Source organism: Perca fluviatilis, chromosome 23, assembly GCF_010015445.1.
Source record: "Perca fluviatilis chromosome 23, GENO_Pfluv_1.0, whole genome shotgun sequence".
Classification (NCBI taxonomy): Eukaryota; Metazoa; Chordata; class Actinopteri; order Perciformes; family Percidae; genus Perca; species Perca fluviatilis.
The window spans coordinates 11,282,337-11,300,690 of record NC_053134.1 but is presented as its reverse complement, the minus strand read 5'-3'; the positions used below and the strand labels follow the sequence as shown (position 1 = coordinate 11,300,690).

Genomic DNA, 18,354 nt, shown 5'->3' with positions numbered 1-18,354 from the left:
CTAATGAAACTGCTCACATTCATTCAGAATTTCACTGGGATGCCACACTTGCATAAGAGTTTGCTCAATTGACCCCCAAGGGCCTAGATTTTCTCTCTGTGCTCGCCTGCAGCATGTAAAGCTCATTTCAGTCTCCTTCCATGATTGAAGTCAGAGTAGTGTCTTTTATTATGCTCATCTATGTGTGATTCCACATGCCTGCGCTTTCTGTACATTTCTTTGTGTTGTGATATATTTACTAGGGATGCACCGAATCCAGATTTTTGGGGTTCGGCCGAATACCGAATCCACTGGTTAAGATTCTGCCGAATACCGAATCCTACTCCCATCCTCAGTCCATTAACACAGTAAACGCATTAATGAAGTAAACAACGTCCACAGCCTCTAAAATAGTTAAATGTAACAACTTAATGTAGAATTCACACGCTCTTTTCACATCGTAGGAAAGCACATCGCTACCGCCAGATGAGTGACAATTTTGTTGGGCAAATTTTCACTCAGCGGTGTACAATGAAGGCATGTTGGGTGGGTGAAATTAGAAAGCTAACGTTAGCTAACGAGCAGAAGCCGGCCGTTTGGTCACTCCGCTCCCACTGTAGGGAGACTCATTTGCTGAGAGAACAGCTGACCGCCCGGGAGAGGCACTGTCTGGTTGACACAAGTTTTTAGCTGTGACTGTCCTTCCTTTGCCGTACCTGAAGTTGCTGTATTTTGGCTGTGGTCTGTAGATTCCTTCATGCACAACTCGTATTCTTTCGGATGTTTCATACGCAAATGTTTTAACAGCTGCAATGTTGTGTATTGTTAAGGGTCCTTGCCACCATGAGACAAATCGGCATTGCAAATTGAACATATAGCTGGACTTGAATCGCCTTCTTATGACTGAAAGTATTGCCAAACACTTCCAATTTCACTTTCTCACAGCCTACTGCATTGAACGGTCCACCTACGTAAACACTTTCCCATAATCAATGGCGGCGTCATTATTTTCTGACCATGCCTCTTCAGACTAACACTTACCTGGACTTAAACCTGAACACATGAATGATGTGTTCCTGATAAATTCATAACACCGGTACACTTTTGTCCCAGAAGCTTGCACAGCAATTTGGATCTCCAAATCCCAACAGAGAGTAATGATAAACACACCTTGCAAATGTGAAAGAAAGGTGTGTGTATTAAAAGCTGTCAGTTTACTACTCTGAGGATATTGCTTGAGACGGGGAATGGCTAAAGATGTCATTGTGTTGCAACAAAGGTATCCGGTAAATAAGGATGTATTATATTTAACTCCAATAAAAAACTGAATTAGATGTAACAAAAAGAGCTCTGAACATTTGTAACACATGCTGCATTAAACCTCAGTGCACCAGTGAAAATGAAGGCATCAGACTCCAGAAACATCCATCAGTGTCATACAGTAGATATGTATTTGGGTTAAACATTCGTCTTAGCTAACCACAGTGTGCTAACCAGTGTGGATGTCTGTACATGTCAGTGTCTTCTTGCAAGAGGATATGCAACACATTTTGGGTGCTTGTACAATACTTGTTAGTAAAATCAAGAAGCCTTATTTATAGACAAAAGGTTGAAATCACTTCCTTCAGAGATTCTTCAAGTGGTTCAAAGCATGACATCTGAGCATCAGAAAATCGCACTAACTGCTGCAGCACTTTGCCATGGTGCAAGTAGGAGAAAGAAGCCTGATTAGGGGCAGCAACATGACTGCATTGTAAGTTTTATTCAAAGCTTCTAGCATGGTGGCGTTGAGTATTTCAGCAGCCTATCTGATTTGACAGCAAGGAATTGTCGAGCATAGTTCTGACAAGCAGAGATTTGGCAGTCATTTCAGATCATCCTCATTAATTTTTCCCCATTTAATGCATCAAATATTAGAGCTAAACCTATATACAGTAGCTCACGTCTGCTGTACCATTTACAGGAATAAAGCATTTTTAATTAGGTTGGGCTAAGAGGATCTATCCATTAAGGCTTAGTGTGTGAATATATATATATATATATATATATATATATATATATATATATATATAGCTATATATATATATATATATATATAGCTATATATATAGCTATATAGCTAGCAGGTAGAACCCTCTTAAAGCACGTGTCATTCATTCGGTTCTCTCCGGACCCAAAGTGGAACGTGTCCTAGCAACGGAAATAAATATATAAGTCGGTGTGTAAATATACACACATTAATGCACACTAGTACACTCTGAGGAGGAAGGAAGGCACACACTAACTTTTTTTAATTAGATTAATAAATCAAGGAGGTGGCTGGCTGTGACGGCTGTAGCCCAATGCTATTCCAGTAAGTCTGCACCAAGTTGCTGTGGCTAAGCTGGAGCATAATGATGTAACCACACCATCTCTATGTGTTTGTGCGTATGAGACAAGGGGTTCGCGAAGCAATTCATCTGACATGCTTTCCAAAAACTGCTTTCTATACAAAACTGTGTGTGTGTGTTCATATTCCCCTCACTGCATTCATCAGCATTTGGTGTAGCAGCGGGTGGCCAATGAGGTGTTTGGACACCCCCCACACCCTCCTGCCCTGACCCCCTCCACAATCCAACTGAGCTCCCAGCTTTTCCTTCACACTCTGAATCCCTTCGTATCCCTCGCTGGTGTTCTTCCATTAAGTTTGACATGCTAATGAAGGTTTCATGTCCACTGTTGGTTGGCAGCTGCTTGGCTGTCTCAGCTGACATAAACAGCATCATTATTTATATTTCTTCCAATAGCAGGAATAATATTAGGTGTTAATGACAAGCAGCAGTAAAGGAGCAAAGAATGATCTGTATTTAGAGGTGCACTGCCTGCCTCCAAGCTGTTTGTTTGATAGTACAGTAATATGCATAGGAAGCAGAATGTATTCATTTTACTTACACACACACACACACACACACACACACACACACACACACACTTATGTGCACAAGAAACCAGGTTAGTTGGAGCAATCATGTTAAGACAGGAAATCTGAGAATGTGTTTACCTGAGCTGCAATAACCTGGTTACTGTAAAACCCAAGTTTACATACAGATGGTCGGTAATCACGTTTCTCGTCTGACTTGTTTTTATCCAAGGCTGGCATATTCAAATTGTATTAGTGAAACATGAAGCAGCAGCTTGAAGAGTTATTTATTTATTTTTTTCCTGCTCAGAGCATTGGGACTGATAGCACAGTGAGAGGACAGACCCGGCAGTGTGAAAGCACACAGTGTTTCCCTGCTATTTGCCTATACTTGATTTTGCAAATATTCTATTCTTAAGCTGTGGAAACCAAAGTTTTTAGACTTTTTAGACTCATCTTAGTAGTTTAGTTATTTTTCAGGCGGATGTTTATGTGTAGCTGATATTTTACAAAAGAAAAGGGCATGAAAACCAGTATGGTAATAAATTATTAATCTACTGTCTTAATGTCTATGTTTTAAATATATTTATTCACATCCAGATATAAATAAATAACTATATGTTGAAAATTTCTTCCATTTCTGGGCCCATTCCACTAGGAAAATGTCTTTTTTTTTTTTTTTTTTTTTTTTCTTCATCACAAATATGTCCCTTTCTATATCCATCCATTGTTAAAGTCTGGTAGGTTCCATGTAAACCAGTTTTTAGTTATTGCCTTTTTGAAGACGATTTTGGATTCAGTTTTTTTTTTTTTATAAAAGGACTCACTGCTAAGACTAAACAGCTTTTTTTCACTCCTCATTGCAGCAACAGGGATTATTTTTCCCCAATCTCTAGTCTTTGTCATCCAGAACATGGAAAACATATTTGCAACGTGTCAAAATCCTGTAAGAAACCATGTCGTATATTGCCAAGAAACTGTTTCTCCAGAAGAAATCTAGCTGTGTTAACTGGGCTTCTCAAAATCCCTTAGCCAGATTTAGAAAACCTGGATTCTTGTGTAGAAAGAAAGCTGACACTAGACAGTGAGTGTCATTTTAATTCAGCTTTACTGTTCGTGTTCTAAGACTAGACTTAGAACTAGAGTGTGTCTGATATGATTTTATTTTTGCCTCCATATACCCTCCCATTGTATGAATTTGTGTGGTTAAAAATGCTCAATTACTGACAGCCCTGGCTTCCCACAAAACCTCCTCCAGGTGGCAGATCAGTGAAAATTGCCTCTAAAAATACCACATCAAATTTCATGTGGGTCACTCTCCTAAACTAGCTGCTGTAATTGCTTCCGCACGCTTCATTCATCCAAAAATAAAATGCACAAAAAAAAAAAAAAAAAAAAAAAAAAAAAAATAATTTTAAACAACCCACACACACCCCAACACAACAAAAAAACACAAAAGGGGGGGACCCACACACACACACACACACACACAAACCAAAAAACTAAATTAAAAAAAAAAAAAAAAAAAATAAAAAATCTTGGAGATGCACAGACTTAATGGCGCCATAATCAACTGATGGCTGCAAATCAGGCTGCCACTTAACCGCAGTCAGTGAATCCATAGAGCACTGACTCACTATCTGATTTATCCAACTCCCACTATATCGACAGCCACATTCGTGCCTTGGATCCACTATAATAGGTCTGCCGTGCATGATATAAAGGCTTGATAGGCTATAAAGGCCAATTGGAAGAGCTGGCTCACTTTACTCAACGCTATATGTTCCCAGGGTCAAACCAGTGTTAGCTGCACTGTGCTAATGGCTAACAGCTATTTTTCGGTTTGGGTTAACTTGGGTTTTGAGCTGATAGGTTGTAGCATACCTTTAGTGATGAAGTATTTAAGAGAAACCATCCTTAAACAACATTGTCTTTTCTGCTTATCCCAAGATAAAAAATGTTATATATATAATATTTTTAAATATATTTGTGTTTGTATGAGGAGCTGTGTGCTCTACCAAGATGAATTTGTATTATTTCTTTGTTCACATTAATCAAGGTTTGATGTACCTTCCCTAGGGTAGTGATGCAGTTTAACAGGATCCCAGGTGTTTTATAACAAACCACGCTGCAGCATGCAATTAAGTAATTCATCTTACTTTTTCATGACAAAAGGTAGAAACATGATTACAAGAAGTGCTCTCATTCAGTTACAAACAGCATGAACAACCCACAGAAAAAATTCCTCACTGTGTTTGTGCATATACACTAAGAACACAGCCATACTTTGTAAAATTGCATCAGACTTTATTTAATTTATACTGATGTACTTATTTAGGAGCTCTGCAGGGGTGTGCTTATTTTCTGCTGTTGCCTCAGGCCCGCTCTCTTTCAATCCATCCCAGTCAAGCCGACACCCAAACCAAAGCAACATGCTTGCACCTCTGTAGCTGAATGAATTAAATGCAATTTTAGACCCATTTTACACAATCACCTACAATATTCAACTTATTTTATATGGGAAGTGGAAACTCATATTTGAAATGTGGTAAAATCATAATAGAGGCAAAACAGTAAACACATCAATGTCAAAGTAAAACGAAAACAGCCCATAGTGATGAAATGAAATGCAACTTAAAGAAATAAACAAAAACTCTCATCGCACTGTAACTGTAAATTGAAGTTTTTCTTTTTCTCCATCTCCCCTCATGTCTTTGTCAGGGGGCCAGTTGGAGAGTCTGATGGAGACCATGAGAGCAGAGATCGCCGCCCAGCCGCCAGTGGAAGGATCCTACGCTCCACGCCGAGGGGACATCTGCATTGCCAAGTTTGCTGATGGCGAATGGTAAGCAAACATTTTGATACGTGTGATCATATTAACGAGTCTTACACTGATCTGAACCCATCAGCGAGATGCTGAGTTTCTACTGAATCCTGAATCCCCTTTACCGACAGTAACCAATATCAAGCAGCTTCTCTTGTGACAACTAGCACTTACTTCGCAAGCCGGCGATTTAGGATGACCTGAAACAAAATCTAGCACGATTTACAGTTTTGATAAGCTACATTTACATTAAACGTACATGTTTGTGTGAATTTTTTTTTTTTTTCTCCCTCTCAAGAATACCTGACGATTCATTTTTACCTTGTCTTTATTTAAGCCTGTGATGAGTTTACTGCAGACACCCACAGGGTGTAATTAGCTCACTGCCTCCGCTTTGGCCTTTCAGAATCAGCAGTCGCTTGACAGTAACACACACACACACACGCACACACACACATACACGCATACCTCTTTCTCTGGTCTCCTCACCGGATGTTGGAAGTTTACAGATGGTCATGGGGACAGATAAAAGTCACAGTGATCGAGGGAGGGAGAGAGAGAGAGAGAGAGAGAGTCTATGTCAAGAAGGTGACGACGAAAAGAAAAAACACAAAACTGATTAAAAAACCAAATGTTCCCTCAACACAGGTGCTCTTCCTTCCGTCCCTCCATCTTCCTCTTCTGGTATTTAAGGAGAAAAGCAAGTTATTCCTCTGTCCCCACCACCAATGCAAATCAATGTGCCTTTCTAACAGGCCATCTGTTGTAAGCCTTCACTTTCTTCAGTCTTCTTGTATAAAAAAAGTCTGTCTTCTTGTTACTTTCAACAACAAAACAGTAATCCTTCTCAAAGTGGCCAACTTTTTTTTACCAGTCATATGTTATTCTGCAAGCTAATTATGTTCGTGTTTCCATTGTTCTGTGTCCATATCTTAGTTTTCTGTGATGCATGTGGAATGTCGGTTTGTTTCATTAGGGGGCTAATTAGAAACTCGTCACCTTTCAAGTCCTCTTAGAACACCACACAGTCAGATAAATAGGAAAAAAAAAACTCTGTTCATCTTTAACGCACACTTTGCCTCTCACGCTTCCTCTTTTGCAATCTGCGCTTATTGTTCGTTTTAACTTTGTTCTCTTATCTCTTTCTTTGCCCACATGTGGCCGTAATCATTTAGCTTTACCCTGCTGCTGTCCTTGGTGCTCAGCCATCTTGTGTGCCCCACACTCGTCTGATGGTCAGATGAAGAGACACTTCCTGTACTGAGTCTGAGGAAAGCGTGCTCCTCTGTAGCTTCTATATGCAATCATGATTTGGCTCTTACTCAGAGACCTTTTCCGTTTTTAGTTTGTCACTGATCTGTATGTCAAGTTTATTTTCATTCAATTCAGCTTGCCAAATGTGTTCGAAAAAATCCGACCTTACGAAGTAAAACTGCTGGGTTTTAATGCACTAAAGTTATTTGCTACAAGTCGAAAATAGGTCTAAATTTCTGTCCTTTATTGCAAAGAGGCCTCTGTGCAATTTTCACATCCCTTCCATGTCCTGATAGATCCCCTCTGTCCCCTCTCACTCCCCCGGTCTGCTCATCCTCTCCTGCTCCTCTCCCCCCGATCACAACAGACAGATCCTCCAACACCTTTTCCCCAGGGAAATAAGCACAGAATCATTTACTCATCTCCTTTTCCTCTTGTGCCCTCTGTCTTCATCTTTGCTCTATTATCTCTCTCTCTCTCTCTCTCTCCTTCACTCTGTCTGTCTCTCTCTCAATTATTCTTTTGCTGCTGCAGGTACAGAGCCAAAGTGGAGAAAGTTGAGTCACCGGCAAAAGTTCACGTCTTCTACATCGACTATGGCAATGTGAGTAACTGTGACCATGAATTTGACTGTGTTATGGGAGTTTTGAATGTTGCATAGTAATCACTAAAACATAGTCCTTATTTGGAGCTCCAAACTTGTTATGGCCAAACCCACAGCCAGAGGGAATCTAGCATCTGAAGATTTCTTTCTATTTAGATACCAGTTGTTTTGCTTTTCTTCGCATTCAAAGCAACCTAACAGCCTTTATGTATCCTTTCAGCTGGAGTTTCTAGGACAAATATGATGCAGCCTTGTTTGTTTTCCCTTTATTGTTCATGACTGAAGCAAAGAGCACTACTGAGTGTATCATTTTTATTCCTTTTAATAACAATGACAAAAGCAGAACTCCCCCACTCTCTGGATCTTTTTTTTTTTTTTTTTTTTTTTATTCTATTCTGTGATGACGAAGGCACTACATCCTTGTGAGTGTGTAATTGTATGCGGTTCTACCCATGTGCGTACACATGCTTGCATCACCAAGTGGCTATGCAGCCAACCCCCGGCCTGCGGGAGATTTCCCATGATGCAGTAGAGCGGCACAGTGTGTGACTGACCTCAGAGTGGGGGACAGCTCGAGGTTTGGCTGGCAGATGCGATGCTTCCTGGCATGTTGCTGAAAGTGTGATTCTCCGAGGCCGACCTGGCGCACAAAAAAAATGGAGCTGATATCTACCTTATTCTCTGTAGTTTTGTGTCATTGAAGGTTGAGTCACCGTGGCCTTGATTTCATGTCTCTGTGTCATGAGCTATTAGTTGGTAATATTGCCACCCGTCTCAGGTATAGGTCAGTCCCTGAATTATTATGTGATCATTAACAAACACAGCAGAGCACTTTTGTCTTTCATTTTTAAGGCCCACATTTACAGTGCTGTCAAAATCTAACATGGCGTTGATAAATCTTAACATCCTAATCCATAATAAACGTTCAAGGCATTCTCTGTCTAGACTGTGCAGTCCAATGAACACATTAACCTAAGATATGGTGGTCATTAAATTAACTCCCCACTTCTAACGGCTGTATTTGTCGGACTTTTCACCAGCCTGTTCTCCCTTTAGGTAGCCTGCGGCCATCAGTGATTGGTCATTGCTTACTTTGGCTTATACCTGTCCTGATGAACCAACTTTAGCACTTCTCCATGCTTCATATCAAGGAAATGTAGTACTTACAGTACTTTTCATATATACAGTAGCACTATGCAAACTAGAGTGCTGACCTTGCAATCAGCACCAAAAATAGGCTGTTATCAGCTTGTACATGCAGGTAAACCCGTTCAAAGATCATTAATTCATCAAATGTGATGCATATAATCATTGCACAATTAAACCTGATTTAATGTCTCTCCTAAGCACTCTTTAGAACATTTTAACTTTCATTTGTTTTCCTAAAATGGATATCAAGCATCATTGTATTCAAATGCACATTGACAAGTAGTGTTGTCTTTTTTGATGTGGTTTTTGTGTTTTCTGATCTGACTACCGACTTGACATCTATTGTCGTCTTTACTCTTAGCTTGTAGCTGAGCTATAGAGCAGATGGAGCTTAGTGAAAGGGGCCTCAGTACTGCTGTAGAAACAGCTGTGAAATGATTGGTAAGGTGACATATAGAAGCATGCAGCCCTTTAAGCTACAGAATGGCATCTGGCCTATCACAGCTGTAAACTATCATTGTTAAAGTGACATACCGATTTCAGAATTGATTCACAATCAAGGAAAAATAGCAATAGAAAGCACAGGATAAATTTACAGCCTAAGTAAGTGCAGCGTTTAGTTTGAGAATGTCCTTCACTTGCAGAGGCATTTGATTTGAGGGATCCACTCTGTGATGTAAAGAGAAATTCAGAAAGTGAACTTCCATAACAAGCTTTTTGTTTAATGTATCTGTATCATAACTGAACAAGCCAGACATTTCTCCCTAAATCTCTGTTGGCTTCCTTTACTGTAGTTGCAGCAGGAGATGGATGTCTCTGTCATGTTTACTTAGACATCATCAGAAAAAAGCCCTCCCAATTGTTGTCAGGCTTTACTTTACAGTCTCAAAACCTCAACCAAATAATTTCGCAAGAGTAAATATGTTTGACCCTAAATCCCAGACTAACTCTACAGCAACAGTATTTGGACTTGATAATACAGAAAAACAAATGCCTCTGTGTGTCTACATACGATTGCATAGATTAACACCATGAAGACTGTCTTAAAAAAAATGTTCTATATAAAGTCTGATTTCTGTCCTCCATTCATCCTCCCTCAGAGAGAAGTTGTGTCCTCCACCCGTCTGGCTGCCATGCCCCCTGCCTTCGGCACCAGGATCCTGCCAGCACAGGCCACCGAGCATGCCTTCGCCTTCATCCAGGTCCCACAGGACGTAAGTGCACAGACGAGCATGCATGCAGAGTTGAGATATGTGTCGCAGCTGAGAGCTTCAAAATTAACTTTGCGATATCAACTTCCTCAGTCTCATTTTCTGCCAGCTTTTGAAAGTTGACTTTTCTGGCGAGACATAGAATCTGTTTGAGTTTCACTTATCGCACGAGGTGAAAAGTCTGTAACTGACAGACAGGGTTGAGTTTTCATTCCGAGCGCGTTTGTGAAAATTATGCTCGTACATAATTCATGTAGTACAAGCAGACAGAGCAATGACAAAACACCAAGCCATTGACTTACTTTGTTGCAAAGAAATTATAGAATAATTGACATAGTAGCAGAGAGACATTCATGTTTTATGAACAATTTGATAGTGTGTTCTATATTTCTTCAACAACCCAGACTTCCACACATCCTATAGATAGATAGATGCAAACCATCCAGGTACTTAATACGTATAGGTCGGTGAATATAAATGCCCATCTGATAGCCGAGCAGCAGTGACTGTTGTTTTCTGCAGCCCTAATCTTCTTGTTTACAACAGTGTGTGTTTACTCAACCTCCGGTGACAACGTGTGTGTGTGTGTGTGTGTGTGTGTGTGTGTGTGTGTGTGTGTGTGTGTGTGTGTGTGTGTGTGTGTGTGTGTGTGTGTGTGTGTGTGTGTGTGTGTGTGTGTGTGTGTGTGTGTGTGTGTGTGTGTGTGTGTTGTGTGTGTGTGTTGTGTGTGTGTGTTGTGCGCTTGTCTCTGCATATGTGAATGACTGACTGGTTTGTGTGTGTCGGGGGGGGGTCAACTCTTTGGTAGCCTCCTGAGCCGACTGCATCCTGAATAGTTTGTGCAGTTACAAACATGTTTTCTTTTGGTAGTACCACAGTACTAAGCCCTGTCTTTAAGTGTGTGTGTGACTTTAAATGGCATTTGTTCCACTTAGCCTAGATAAGGTGCACAACATTTGCCTGTTTGTATTGTCATATGTTCCTAGAATTAACTACTTATCACAATCAACATGTTTGTTTGCTGCTGTTTTTTATTATTTATCTACACTCAGTTGCCAGTTTACTAGGTACATCCAGCTAAAATTAATGCAATCTAATACAACAGTCCTGCGTTAAGTTTTGTATAAAATGTTTTGGAGAAGTGTCAATTCAACTTTACGGTTATTTTAGAGGCAGTAGTTTATTAATGAATTTATTTTTACTGAGGTGTGGGTGGTTAAGGACTAGCAAGGACATACATCTCAAAGTGTTTCAATCTTAATGTATCTATAGTATACGTATTATTGCATTTTGAAAATCTTATTTTACTATTCCTCCTATTTTTTCTAAATCTAAATTTGGATCTATGGGCCTCTTGTTGGACGTGTGTATGAAAGATTCACACAGTGGTGTGTGTGTGTGTGTGTGTGTGTGTGTGTGTGTCGGTAGTGCCTGCCTGCATGCTGTCACCTGTCTCATGAGTCAGTGTCTCCTGAAGGATGAAGTGGCGCATCTGTTGGGCCAGCCCAGGGGACAAAGGCATCACCTACACATTACACACACACACACACACAGCTTCACCACATGTTTGAAGCTGACACGCACCTTATACCTCTCCTCACTCTTTCTCTGTCACTCTGCATCCGTCTTACCTTCCATTCTTTCTATTTTCTCTTGGTTTCCCTTTCATGTGTTTGCCGTCTGCTTTATGTGAAGCTTTTTAATGTGCCACTCACGCTGACAGCACGGTGCCCCACTTGTTCTGCACCTTTGCTGCTGCACACAGGGAAAGTTGTTGCCTTTGTCTCACAACCTGCTACCTGATGCCCTGCACAAAATGTCTGTCTCCATAGTCTTTCTTTTCTTAACACCAACATTCTGCCACTGGGACGAGATGATGCTGCTGCTGCTGCTTCCCAGTGCAGTTTTTTTTCTTCTTCAGAAATACAGTCTCTTACCTGAAATGTGTGCTTGTAACTTGTCAAAGTACGAGGCACAGTGCAGTAGCTATCTCCATGACATCTGACTGCAGCAGTAACGTCTATCAGAGCAAAAACTGCTACCACATTTTTACACTATTTAATCCAGTTTTATTACGGATGTTGTGAACGCTCAGCTGCCTGCACTTAGGACACATTGCCACCTCTTTATTATGCCCAGTCAGCTAATTAAAGAAAGTAGTTAATGCCAGGAGGACACTGGAGATGTTGTTGGAGATGATCAACAAAAATTTTTTTTTTTTAAGTGCAAAAAGTCCTACCACGCAATCCCTAATGGCAGTGGTTTGTATTCAGCTGGAAATGAAATATTGCTTGAGTTTATGCATCTTTTCAAACAATGTTTTCTCATTTGCATGACTTATAATGCACCATCGTCCACCTTTTCTCATTAACAGTCATGCAAAAAATACACTTGCAACAAGAGGCTACTTGTCTTTTGGCTAAAATTGCAAAGTAAAGGTTACTAGAAAAGGCTGAGAAATACATTTTGACACAAAATCTACCTTACTATTGATATATTATTTACCATATTTCATGTATTTTGTCTTAAACATGGCTTCATGAATGTGTCTATAGCACAGATTATCCTAAATCTTTGGCTCATATTGATTGATATTAGATTTTGTATGTAGAAAAACATTTTTATGTTCCCCAAAGAAGGTATAAAAATAGTATTGCTTTCTATCGACACTGAAACTGAGCTATTATATTGACTCATGAAAAGATAGATTATATTGATTTACAGTAAATAAAATGCAAATATTTTAGTCTGTTTAAAACACATTGAAGTGCTTTAACCAGGTCTGTTCTGCACATGTGGTGGACAAGAGAGGGTCACTAGAAGTCTCTCATTCATTTTGTATTGCCTCCATAAAGCATCAAATTATACGTTTTGTAATACTATCCTTGCGTTTCTGATCTCTCCTCCTGTGTCTGCTCGGTCTGTCTCTTCTCTCTCTCTCTCTCTCTCTCTCTCTCTCTCTCTCTCTCTCTCTCTCTCGCCCTGAGCTCCCCTGCAGCGCCTGTGACAAGTTGACCAGGGGGAGAGCGGGGACTAAAAAGGCCCTTAGTTTTGTGCCTTGAACAAGCTTCCCTGCGCACACACGCTCGCGCACACAAACACGCACATACCCAAGGGCGAATAGCTCTAAGGGGGTTGCCATGGAGACGAGACCAGGGCGAGAAAGAAGGGAAGTGAAGAGATGGATGGTGTAGGGGAGGGATGGATGATGGCCAGGGACTGATTTTTGTTTGTAACTGTCTTCCTGCCTCTGAAGATGCAGCTCCCTTGCTTTGTCTCACTTTTTCGCGGAGACTGCTGGAGGATGTGAGGTCAGCATTGCGTTGCACCTCCTTCTCCACCATGTGTTCAATCAAATACTGGCCTTTCACATTCGAGAAGGTTAGGAATATGAGAGAGTTGTAACTAACTGAAGAATGAGAGGAAAAGAGAAGAAAGGGACAGGCTGAGGAGGAGTAGGGTGGGTGAGAGTTGGACCATTACGTAGTTCAGCCAAACTAAAATGTCTTGAACTGGTTGAGTAAATAATTGCTGTGCTTCACGCCTGACTGTGTGAGTGATCGTGTAATTGTAATCGATGGGAGAATGATGTGTACGAATGTGTTCTTACTGACCATGTCACCAAGTGTGTGTGAACAGGTTTTTTTCCACTTAACATTTGTTATCCTCCATCAGAAATCATACATCAAAGTTAGGTTCATGCATATGTAGGGTGTTTTTAATCAGCCTCTGCATAGCGTGTGTCTGTGCATGTCTGTGTGTCTGTCTGTCTAGGAGCCATCAGTGATTAATTATCTAATTAACTAATTATCCCTTTCACCTTCTTCCCCACTTTCTCTTTCTCTTCCATTATCTCCTCTATCTTATTTTTCCTACTCCGATCACACCATCCATTACTGCCCCATTTCCTCTCCTCCTCTTTCTTCCTAACCCCATTCCTAATCAACCCCCTACTTCTTCAGGAGGATGCCCGTGCAGACGTGGTGGACTGCATTGTGCGGGACATCCAGAACAGCCAGTGCCTGATGAACGTGGAGTACTCGGGTGTCACCTGCCCACATGTCACAATACAGTTTGGGGACACCAAGGACGATGTGGGTCTCGGCTTGGTCAAGGAAGGCTTGGTCATGGTGGACGTCCGCAAGGAGAAGCACCTGCAGAAGATAGTAAGTGAAGGGATGGGATATACAGTTGGTGATGGGAGGGCGGTGTTTGATTAAGAAATGTAGTCTCTTCAAAGGCCTAAAACTAATTTGGAGGCTGATATGTAGGCCTCTTGTTTTAACCCAGTCACTTTCTCTTTCCAAGTTAATGACCCTTTTTGGTCTAGCTGGGGCTGTAAACTGGGTAGTCATGGTTAATTATATCACCAACAACTGTGGTACCATCACTGCAGATTTGGCTTACTGTTTGCTGTGGATCCACACTTGCATAATGCATAAAAAATGCTGCCTGACAGTGATTTATTGTGTGTACTTAAGGTAAGAAGTGAATTGTTGTACTTTCAGGTGCATTTTAGGTAGGGGACTGCCTGTGTTTAAGAATAAATTAATTAAACGGGTAGGTTAGAGAGTTAGAGATTCATAATGTCAGTTTCTGTAGGTTTTCTATTGATTTCCCAGCCCTACTCTGACTGTTTGTGTTAGTGCCCAACAGCAAATCAGAGTATCCGTCTTTAATAAATATGACTTATTTTTCTATACCTAAATCTTGTTAGTTAGTGGCTCACAGTTATCGAAATGCACAGCATGGATTCATATTTGTGTCAGTGCTGTTCTAAATAGACAATTCCGTTAGTTGATCAATGGTAGCAGGTGCTACTTATTTTTAAGCGCACAGTACATGTTTAGAATTCTCATCTGCAAATAGGCCACTTGTGTAATCATTAATGTTAAATGGTTCATATCCTCCCTATGGCTTTCTAACGATCCAATAATTACCACATTTCCATACTAGCATGCATCTACATAGTTGTTTCCATCTCAGTTTGTCATGTATAGATTTATTTATTTTTTATAAATGAAAGCTAGTATCTAATTAAAAGCCTGTACTGTAGGGTTTTGTAGTGTGAACATGGTGGCACAAGAGCCATAATATCTCTCCTCACTTGTCAATCCGCAGCCACACAATATACACTTACACACCTCTACAATTTGTCTCAGATGGCAGCCATTTTGTCAAACCATGAAGCGTCGCTCATTTATTTTCCCTTTCATTATGCTAATTTGCCCAGCAGACTCAAAGCAGCTCTGTACATGAAAGATAACGAAAAATGGAGGATATTTATTCCTGCTGCAATTACTGCTTCAGCACAACCTCAATATTGGTCAGTCTGCTAATTATTCAATTTTTTTTAATGCACAACAGAAGGGAGAAATATGTCCACAAGAGTGTAATTGTTCATAAACATAATCAAAATGTATATTCATATAAATTAGAGGCTGGCGGGAAGAATACATTTGTAAAGACTATATGACTCACACATTGAGACGTAGTTTGTTAGTAACTCATCTTGTACACACTAAACGGCACAGATAAAAGCACCTTCTGCCTCTTAGTCAGGAAATAAAACACTGAACAGTGTTTTGACCTCTGAACTCCAAAGAGTAGCTAGGAACCATTATGCAGTGTCTGGTTAATGGACCCTAAAGACAAAGGACAGTGATTAAAACCTTTCAGCCATACAACTAATAGGCTTATAGACTGCATAGATTTAGGTTGTGTTGGATCAAATGGTTTCTCTTTAGCATTCAGTGTCTCCAGTGTTTGCCTCTTCCTTACTGGCTACAGATGAATATTTTGATCTGAAGAAAGCTTAACAAGCACTAGTGTTGCCAATGTGCTTACCAAGTAAGTGAGTGTTAAAGTAAGCTCTACAACAGTTCTCGTTGATAATTCCACCCATCAAGTCTGCTTCCAAACCCAAAAAAGAACAAGCCGTAGTGTGATTGGCCACTTTTTAAACTTCCGAAAATGAGTAAATGTGCTTCTGATTCATAGAATGTGTGGGGTTTATCTGATATACTGCAGTTCTGTTGTATACAGTAGCTGAATTTCCCAGCTAGAAGTTCTTAATCAAAGCTGAAGAATTAACTGTTCATATCAGACTCAATATGTTGTGATGACCAGTGATTGTTTGAATTGATCCTTTTCTGGTCGTCTTTAAGGCTTTATTAGAGATGATAAACCTTTTTGAACTTGATCTAATAGGGCTGAAACGATTTATCGATTAATGACTCGATATGGATTAGTTGAACGACTTAAAGTAAACTGCCACTATTTTGCAATAAATTCATTGTGTTTTGTGTTTTTCTAGCTAAAATATCTCATTACAGCTTTTCAAATTTGCTTTTAAATGCTGTTCATTGTCCCGTCATTCAATATTTTGGGGTTTTGGACTGTTAGTCAGACAAAACAAGACATTTAAAGATGTCATCTTGGACTTTGGGAAATTATAATGGGCATGTTATCTATTTTGACATTTAATAGACACAACATCAGTAAATTGAGAAAATAATGGGGACATTAATTGAATCAAATTGCAGCCCTAAAATAGACAGTAAACATTTTTATCTTACAAATTAAAACTATTGTGATTATTTATTCCTTTCAGTTTCACCCATCCCTATTTTAAATGCATGTTTTGGACTTGTATGCAGCTTTGGATGAAGGACAATTTAATCTGTAAATTTGCTGTATACTATTTATTTTTTGTAATCTACCAGAGTTGAGCTAGAGTCATTTGTTTGCAAGGTGCATTTCTGGCTCAAAGATTCATGAGCAGCACTGCAGCTGCTGCTGGTGCGACAACTGAAAGCGTTATCTTGCAGGGGCAGCTGAGCCAAAAAAATGTTTCAAGATACAACCTTTTGTTGACCTCTGGATCCGTGCCCCCTTTCTTTCCCTCTTTTATAGAAAGTTCCCCTCGAGCTTTTGATAGTGTTGTATCCAAGCCGGCTCACCCTGAGCTCCTTCTCTGCTCCTTTCTCTCTTCTCACTCATCCAGACTATCAGCCTCCTTGTAAAAGTGACTTTTGTCCTTCCTATCTGTTCTGTTTTGGCTCTATTCTTTATTCATTATCCATTCCAGGGGATTGGAACATGGTCATTGTAATCTGTACTCTAGCGCTAAGCATTGCGTAACAGATGGGCCGTAATGTTCACTGGCACTTCAGAGACTATCAATAGTCAGTCATAAGTGCACTGAAGGTTAACACCAGTCTTTGAGGATGGCATTGTCCCAAGAGAGGGAGAGCAGAGAGGGATATTCATCCATTTGGGGGTTTATGTCTTTCTTTCTAGCGCATTCCTGCCTTAAGCCCTACTTTCACTGATGCCCACTATGCACACCATATGGATGGCTACTGTTGCAGCTATACAATACTACCATGGCAAAGGATAAACAGTAATTGAAAAAGTGTAGGCAAAAAGATCATATGCATGCCAGCTGCTGGTATCTGATTGGAGGGAAGTGGGCTATTGAAAGGAAGGTAGGAACACCGGAAGTAGGAGGTGGGTGGAACATCAGTAAGCCAAATTATGATTGATAATCTGTATTTAGTGAAGGGAAACCAACACAGTGACCGAGAGCAAGATAACGCAAGGGATTAAAGTGAAACTGGAATTTTGTCCTACAGAGTGGACTGACCCAAAAATACAGACTTAACATCAGAGCACGACACATATATTCCATACTGTTTATATCTATAACACACATTTAGTGTGTGTGTGTGCGCGCACATACTGTATCTACACTGACAATCAAGCAGATTTAATGTCATAGTATAAATTTTAATCTGTCATACATCTGGCATTCCATGTGTAGTCCTAGTTATTTATGAAGCTTTGATATTTAGATTATCGTCAGTGATTGACATATCATTGCTTTATCACCAGCACAGCATTAGAAGCAGAAGGGACATTAATGTACTTTATGTTATATACAATAGATACAGTATTTCAGGAGCCAGCAACTATGTCATACTGGTTTTAAATCCTGCGTTTTCTTCTCTCTCTCTCGGCCATATTTTCTATCAAAGAATAATACATCTCTGTTGTCTTACTACATCACAGTACCAATCTCTTTTTATTTCCGTCTGCTCTTCCTCTTTGTCACCACTCAGACATTTTAAATTCAGATATAGAGCTTCTGTAGAAATCAGTTTTTATTGTTGCCTAAAGCACAGTACTGCTGTAGATTGTCAGGTACAATTGGCTGCAATGCAAAGTGGCGGCCAATTGTATATGCTATCTTCATGTTCATATAAATGACCTATGAGCAAATCTTAACAGTAATGGTTGCTCTTGGCAGCCATGGTGGCAGTAATAGCGGTGTCAACAATGTAATTTGGTCTGATTGCTGCTGTTGGCAACTGCTATTCTTGAGTTGTGAACGGAAATCTGTAATTCTTCCTTTCAGTATAAAATCTAGCAA

The 18,354-nt window shown here is 40.1% G+C and overlaps 1 protein-coding gene across 1 annotated transcript in view; it reads left to right on the top strand.

Moving 5' to 3' along the window:
* The window catches only part of snd1 (staphylococcal nuclease and tudor domain containing 1), a 178,449-nt gene that overhangs the window by 147,752 nt on the left and 12,343 nt on the right, over window positions 1-18,354 (top strand). Inside the window, exons 19-22 of the mRNA XM_039791245.1 lie at window positions 5,600-5,723; window positions 7,491-7,560; window positions 9,810-9,923; window positions 13,883-14,086. Coding sequence (XP_039647179.1) covers window positions 5,600-5,723; window positions 7,491-7,560; window positions 9,810-9,923; window positions 13,883-14,086 — 512 coding nt within the window. The remainder of the gene's footprint in view (window positions 1-5,599; window positions 5,724-7,490; window positions 7,561-9,809; window positions 9,924-13,882; window positions 14,087-18,354) is intronic.